General features: G+C 50.8%; 1 protein-coding gene across 1 annotated transcript in view; it reads left to right on the forward strand.

Annotated features, from left to right (window-relative positions):
- Nucleotides 1-581: 581 nt before the first annotated feature.
- LOC103774266 (fibrillin-1-like) overlaps nt 582-7,758 on the forward strand; it is a gene marked incomplete at both ends in the record, with an annotated part of 10,202 nt that continues 3,025 nt past the window's right edge. The window contains 2 exons of the mRNA XM_008941657.1: nt 582-779; nt 2,136-2,261. Coding sequence (XP_008939905.1) covers nt 582-779; nt 2,136-2,261 — 324 coding nt within the window. The remainder of the gene's footprint in view (nt 780-2,135; nt 2,262-7,758) is intronic.

Here is a 7,758-nt window from a genome sequence, read left to right on the forward strand (position 1 = left end):
GGTGTAGTGCTGCAGGAGCTTCACAGGGGCTGGCAGTGAGCACAGGAATCCCTTCGTGGGGTTGACAGTGGGCATCATGGGGAAAAGTCTGAGATTTCTCTCCCAGAATGTTTTGTGGGTAAGATCCAGGACTCTGCAAGGCAAGGAGAAGGAATCTGACAGCAAGACATCTCCATCCTCCTCTCTTTGTGTCATATGGACCATCAGGCACTAAGGCTCTCCATGGGAGATGCTTGCACCACATCATCTCAGAACAGAAGAGAAGAACTGGCAGCCCTGAAGTGGCCTCTTTGCCCAATTTCATATTTTGAGTTCATTCTAGGGCCACTTCTTAAAGGCACCAACTCAAACAGAGCCCTGGGGGAGAGCAGGAGGAGCTGGCTGGGAGAACCTCTGGGTGATCCCATGAAACACACACCAGAAAGAAACACTCCAGCTCTGGCTTCTCTACTCTCCATTTTTACCTTCTTTTCTCCAGAACTTGTTGACCCTGTGGCTGTGCTGGTGGGAAGGGCAAGAAGCCCAGAAAACCTTGAGGTTGTGTCTTGATCTCACCTGTGGATGTCCTTGCTCTCCCCCAGACTATCGGACCGGTCCCTGCTTTAGCCAAGTGAACAACCAGATGTGCCAGGGCCAGCTCAGTGGCATTGTCTGCACCAAGACCATGTGCTGTGCCACCATCGGGCGGGCCTGGGGCCACCCCTGTGAGATGTGCCCTGCCCAGCCCCACCCCTGCCGCCGGGGCTTCATCCCCAACATCCGCACGGGAGCCTGCCAAGGTAAGAGCCATGGACCTCTGGAGGGGCTTCTCGTGGCCATTCTGCTGTGCACTGAAGGGGTAAGTGAGGGAGGAGCCAGGAGCTCTTGTACAGAGAGCTGTTCTCTGGGTAGACTGTGTTAAATCCATCCCTGTGTGTCCCAGACCATCACCGTGGACCTCCAGGCTCCTGTGGGTTCACCCAAGACCATCTTAGCCCAATGAAAGGCTCTGGCCATGCTGTGGTTCTCAGGAGACATCAGCCCACCAGAGGGAGTGAACCAGGATGGTTTTTCTCCAGGCTGGAAGCTAAGTTACAGCCTTGCCTGTGCCCTCCTGTGGTGCTCCTGCTGGTGGTGGCACTTCTGTCCCAGCACTGGAACATGACCAACACTTGTAACCAGGTGGCCAGTGCTCTGGGAGTTGTGGTGTTGGTCCAAAACAGGAGTTGTGATGCTTCAAGATCACACAGGCAATTAAAATATACATAAATAACTTGCTTAAAGGTTACATCCAATGGTAGGACACCTAGACAAAACCTGCAGGAGCTCCTCTGAGCTCCCACCAGCCTTTCTGGAGCTGCCATTGCTTCTCCCTAGTGGTAGGTTGTCCATGTAGAGCCCCATGAATTCCTTTCTGCCTCTGCAACTGATTCAGCCTCTACCTGCTGATGAAAAGCCAGGATTAGAGCCCAAATCCCACTCTGGCCAGTGCCTGCAGGATGGAACTGGGAAGAGTGGAGAGGAGACCTCTCATGCTCTCTGTTCTCAGCTCTGTTTTATGGTCCCAGTGTCTCCAGGAGGATCCCACACTGGCCAGTGCCTGCAGGATGAAACTGGGAAGAGTGGAGAGGAGACCCCTCAAGCTCTCTGTTCTCAGCTGTGTTTTATGGTCCCAGTGTCTCCAGGAGAGCTGGGCCTGGTTAGGAGGTTTCTCACTCCCTCTTCCTGCAGAACTGGAGTGTAACTAACAGGAGCTTTCCTGGGCTGGGGGCTGAGAACAAAACCTCACAGTCCATAGGTCCCCTCTCTGCCCTGCAGCAGATGGGGCTTTCTGAAGGCTGCAGGAGGACATCCCACCAAGCCAGTTCTCCTCCCCAGCTCAGCTACCAGCCTGGAATGAAGCATGAGGGGGGTAGATGTTTGCTCTGGGAAACAGGACTATACTTTTGGCTCCTGTAGCTGAGCCAGCAATAGTTTGATGTCTGGTTTGGGTCCTTCAACTTCTCTCTCATGGAATCTGGTGGGTAATTGCATTACAACAAGGAAACCCTGGAGCTAAGCTGCTTCTTTCTCCTCGTGCTCCCACCATGCTGGGCTTGGACACCCCTCCCTTGCCCTGGCTGCTCTTTCTAACATCTCTGCTCCTCTTCCTGTAGACGTGGATGAATGCCAAGCCATCCCTGGCCTCTGTCAAGGTGGCAACTGCATCAACACCGTGGGCTCCTACGAGTGCAAATGTCCTGCAGGGCACAAGCAGAGCGAGACCAGCCACAGATGTGAAGGTAAGATTGCAACCTCCTGCAGAAAGAGCTCCCAGGCCAGCCTTGGTCCCAGCTTCCAGCCTGGAGGGAATGTTGCAGGCACCAGGGTGTGTTAGAAAATCCATTTCTGGACCATTTCTCTGCTTCCTAGAGTCTCCAGGGCAAGGAAATGAGGACCAGAGCTTGTCTGATCTTCTCATCTTCTAGTTTTGTGGGGTTTTCTTTAGGCAGGTGTTTTCTGAAAGATGTTTTGGTGGCTACACAGACTCACTGAGCAGAAAGGATCTCAAGGGCTGTAGGTCTCTGCTTAGATCAGGATTGGCTTCAGAGCTCTATCAGGTTGTGAAAACTCAAAGCCTTTTCTTCTAGGACTTTTGTGGGCTGCTCCCCTGTCCTGTGAGGAACATTTTCTTTATATCCACTCAATATTCATCTTTCTGCAGCTTGTGGCCTCAAGTTCAAGAGAAGGGAGGCAAAGCAAGTAGGGGCTGAGTGGCTGGGCTGGTGGTGGAATAAAAGAACCAGAAATGACCTGCTGGCTCTCAGAGCACTGCAGAAGGTCTGGTTCCTTGAGGTGAAGGTGTGGAGCAGTAAATGGAAGGGTACAAAGCAGCCAAGGCAGTGTTGCTTCCCTCACTTAGTGACAGTTCTCCAAACTGACACCTTGGCCAGAATTTGACCCTATTTTTGTAGGATGCCCCTTGGCTGTGTTGTAAAGGGGAGTGACTTTTTCAGCCCCAGCATCTCTCTTGGCCCTTCAGAGGTGTGGTTTGTGCTTACAGTGCGGGATGCTTGGGGAGTCCAGTCGATTTTCAGGCTCTCTGGAGAAGTTCCCAACCTGAGGGAAGGGAATTTTGCAGCAGCTCCTCCTTGCCTCTTCTTCAGCACAGAAATTGGAGGAGTTTAAGTGTTAATTATCTTCTAAAAACCCATCAGTGGAGGACTGAGGTGCTTTGCCCAGATGTGGAGGTGCAGCTCTGCTCTGAACCTGTGGGGAAGCTGCTCTGCAGTTAGAGGAGTGGCTTAGAAATGCCCAAATCCTTGAGCCTCAGGCCAAAGGACTGGTTTCATTTGGGGTGTGAAAATTGAACATCATCAAGACTAGTTCAGGCAGAACTCTGCCTGCTTCTGGCAGCCCCTGGAGCTGCTCTTTGCTCTTGGACTCAGGATAAATTGGTCCAGTGTAGTTAAATTAGTTAAATTCAGGGCTCACCTAGACAGTGTGAGGCAATGTCTTGGCCCATGCCTCAAGGAGACACTTCTGTCCAGCCTCAGCACCTCCTTTATCCCTGTTCTTTGTCTCTCCAAGGTGTTCACACCTCTGTAGGAAGGACATTCTCTTCCCAGGCATTTTGCAGCCATTCTCAAGGGCTGGACATGAACCTTGCCAGGCAAGCTGCACTCCTCAGAAGCAGGGACTAAACATTTGTTGTATTTTCCAAACATCTGGCAAATGAAAAGGAAAAGAGCATTAATTTTTTCCTGCCTTGGTTGTAAAAGCCCTTTCCCACATACCCTAATGAAAGCCTGCTGGCTTGTGTTGGCCATTTGGGGGTTGAAATGTGGTTGGTGTGCTGGTTGGGCTTCAAGAACCCCACTTTCCACGTGGATTTGGCCTTCAGGAACTCCACTGCCCATTCCTCCCCAAGGCTCTGCTGTAACCAAGACAAGAGATGATGAATAAACCAGAATCTAAAGGTTTCACTTGGAATTTCTTTCTGGGTGGCAAAGTGATTTCCAGTGGCAGAACTGGAGGCACTTTATTACTGTCACACAGAAGGAGCCCTTAAAGCAGCCACCACATGAGCCTGGGAACTTCAGCAGTCTCTATATAAGCCTTAAATCCTCTCCATGGTGCTGTGGGTTTGACACCATCCATCATCCCATGGGATTTCTCCTGCCAGAAAGTTCTCAGGCCAGGGAACATCACTGCTGCCAGGTGACTGTTCCCATCTCCCCACCTTCCTGCAGTCCAGATGTTTTCCTTGCTAGGAGAATTCTGGTAGCATCTGTCTCAGTGCAGGCTGTGTGACCTGGGTTCAGCCCTTCAGAAAAACTTCTCCAAAGTGAGACACCAGCTACAGGGGTTAATCCTTTGGTGGGGGATGGACCTTCTTTTATGTCGAGGAGACATCTGTGGCTGTGGATCTTCCTTGGCAGGAGGCCACGAGACTTTCTAAAATGTTAACAGAAGGGTGTCTTGCAGTGCTGGGAAGTGGTAGAATCCCAGCCAGGCCTTTTATGTGCATCTCTGGTGAGGAACCAGTTCTCCAAACCCTCTGATGTGCCCTGTGTAGTTTGGGTGGCCAAGTGGCCAAGGTTGGACTGCGTTAGAACCCTGGACCCAACCTCAGGATGCCAAAAATGATCCTTGCCTTGGTCTGTCTCACCCGTGCTGGCTGGGGAGCAGGCGAAGCACATCTGAAATCAGTTTAGCTGGAATCTCCTCTCCACCAAGATTAAAACCAAACCATTGTCTCCATCTGTCAGCCAGATGCGAGGGGCCTCGGCGCGGGTCCCCCCTTCCCAAAACGCCTGCAAAAGCAGCATGAAGTGGCCATAAACAGCTTCCTCTCACTCTCCTTCCTGGATGGCCATAAAAAGAGACATCTCCAGCATCTGCGGGGGCTGTTCCATCACTTAGCTTACCTCGAGGGCTAAGGAGACCACCAAAAGAGGATGCTGGTGTCCATATCATCCTCCAGGAGGATTTACTGACCTTCTGGGAGCAGGACAAACGTGGGGGATGCTCTAAACTCTCAGGGTTGAGGTTGTTTTTGGAGGGTTTCTTTCCCAGACGTGAATCCCCAGCAGGCAGAAGGTGAAGAAGATCCCCTTGTGCTGCTCCTCTCCAGGGCACGTGCCCCGTGGGAGTCACTATGTGAACAGGAGACTAAAGACTCATTTTTTTGGGGAGGAAGGTTCATCTGACACTTCATAAACAGGAAGATTTTGCCTTGTCTCAAGGATTTGCTACTTGGAGACATCAAGAGTGACCTGACAGAGCACCAAATGCCTGATCTGTGGAGCTTGTCTGTGCTGCCAAAGGGGCTGCATCAGTCTCAGTAACCTCCTTGCTGAGCCAAGGTTTATTTTTAATCAAAATAACGACCCCAAGCATAAGAGGAGGTTTTCTTTATCAAGGTGTGCTCCAAGCCTAAAAGCTCCAAGCTTAAAATTTCCAAGCCTGACATCTCCAAGCCTAAAATCTCCAAGCTGCAGGAGTTCCCTTGCTGAGTCTGTTTGCCCTGCCTGTGTAGAAGGAGAGATTTCTCAGCTCTCCCTGAGACCATCTTGCTCTAGGAAGAGGAGATGATTTCCTCTGTTTTCCAGATTCCTCATCCAAGCCTAAGCATCCAGGAAATATTAAACCACGATTAAATGGCTAGGTTAAATTCTTCCCTGGCTCCCAGGGCTTGTATTTTCTGCTTAGAAGATTCCTCCTGGGGAGTGGAGTCAGCAGATGGGATTGCATTTGAGCCAGAGGTCAGAGCCCGTGTCACTGTGTCTGCTGATTAATGATGCCTCCCTCATTAAGGCAGCAGCATGTACCACTAATCTTCTTTGGGCTGTTTATTGGGGGGAATAGGCAGGAGTAGAGATAATGTTGTTCCCTTCCCGTGGTGATGCTTATCTCTTAACACAAATGGCACCTGGAATGAAGGCTCCAGTTTTCAATCCCTGCAGAATAAAGATGCTTTTCTTATGCAAGATCTCTGCTGATAAGAGGCCAGCTCAAGCCCTGATCTCCCAAGCATGAGGAGGCTCCAGCTGGATGAATTCAGGACAAGCCCAGAAGGAAAAGCCTCTTTTCTCTAGCTGCAAAACGTGCACACAACCTCAAGTTTGGATTTGAACCGAAATCTTCTCCCGGTTCAGGGTTGCTCAGCTGCAGGGTTGTTGCTGCAGCTCATCTCTAACCAGTGTGATGAAACTGGGGTAAAAAAAAAAAAGGCAGGATCTGGATCTGACCTCAGGCAGCTCTGTTATCAGTGAAGAATGTCATGCCAGTACCTCACCCAGGATCCTTTCCAATGCCCCAAAAGGAAGAAATGTTTTGCATCCAAAATAGTTCAGGCTGATAACATAGATAGAAAAATAAAAGTACACCAGGCAGGGGAGGGAAAGGCACCATGGGCTTAGTGCAGCAACCTCTGCTCCAATCCAGCCAGGGCTGATCCTTTTTAACTGTCTTGGGTACCTCCAGCTAGATTCAATCTCCAAGATCCTGCCAAGAGGAGAACAAATCCTTTAATGACCCATCTCCCCTCTTTTGACTCCCCCCTTTCTGAGCAGTTTCTGTAGGGTGAGATGTTCCCTGCTACCCCTGGCCCTGCAGGCTGGTCCTTTGTCACCACCACCCCAAATTCCAAGGTTTTTTAGTGAAGGTGAGGCTCTGTTTTTGACTTGGCTGCATCTCCTTCGTTGTTTCTGAACTTGGAGGGAGCTTTCCTGAGCAGGGTGGGTATCCTGGGCCCCTTTCCTCACGGAGGGAACACGATAGCCCCCTTTGATTAGCGTGCTTTGAATTTCCTTGCAGAACCCCTACAGAAGAGCTCATTGTTTGGCTCCATTAAAAGCTCATTTCCATGGATTTGGTGTGGTTTGGAGGGTTCCAGTGCTCTCCTCTGTGGTTTCTTTGTGCTTGCTGGAAGGGAAGGTCTGAGAGTCCCGTGCACGAGAGGGCTGATGAGGCATGACCTCTGCTACGTGCCACGGGGATGTTTTCTCCATCAAGTGCTTGGTTTTTTTAGCAGATGGAAAGGTTGGGGTTTCAACATGTCTGTGGGCACCCGTGTTGGATGGGCTTTGCAGGCTGAAGCTCTGTAGCCTTTGGCTTCCAGCATTTTCAGCCTTAACCATGAGGCCAACTCCAACCCAGCGAGTTGGAGACCAGATCCAAAATCAACGTTTGCATTGAATTCTGCCATTGTCTGGAGAGCAGAGCGAGCAGAACGTTGCTTTAATTTTTAACAGAGAGTTGGAAAAAGTCTTGAAGTAGCCAGGTTGGAGTTGGAAGAATTCCCACCCTGGAGCTGGCAGCTGGGTGTTAATGAGAGGTGGACGTATCCATCCCACCGTGTCCAGCTCTCCGTGGGCTGCAGCTCTGAATGAATCCAAACCAGGAGACCCTTGACGAGGAGGAAATCAAGAAGGGCAAACGTGGGGGTAGGGGGAGGACTGAAAGAACAACAAAGCCCAGAGCTCAGTTTCTCAAAGTACAGGATGTACGAGTGGTCTTGAGGAGCTCTGGCTTTTCTTCTGCTTCTTGGGTTGCTAACGTCTGAGCTGGGGCTTCCAAGGGGGGAAGCAAAGGAGCTCTGCTTTTCCTGAAGGATGGAATGCAGTGGTTGCCCCCACAGACACGTCCACTTTTTCTTGGCTATGTCCTAAGAAGACTTGCCTGGCAGCTGCCCTCCAGATCCCCCACCCCACTTGCTGCAGGAGAGCTCCCCAAAAGTTTTCAGCTCTCCTTTCGACCTGCACGAGCAGCTTTTGCTTCACCTAAAGCTCTTTC

This window comes from Merops nubicus, unplaced genomic scaffold, assembly GCF_000691845.1.
Source record: "Merops nubicus isolate BGI_N331 unplaced genomic scaffold, ASM69184v1 scaffold6376, whole genome shotgun sequence".
In the NCBI taxonomy this organism is placed as follows: Eukaryota; Metazoa; Chordata; class Aves; order Coraciiformes; family Meropidae; genus Merops; species Merops nubicus.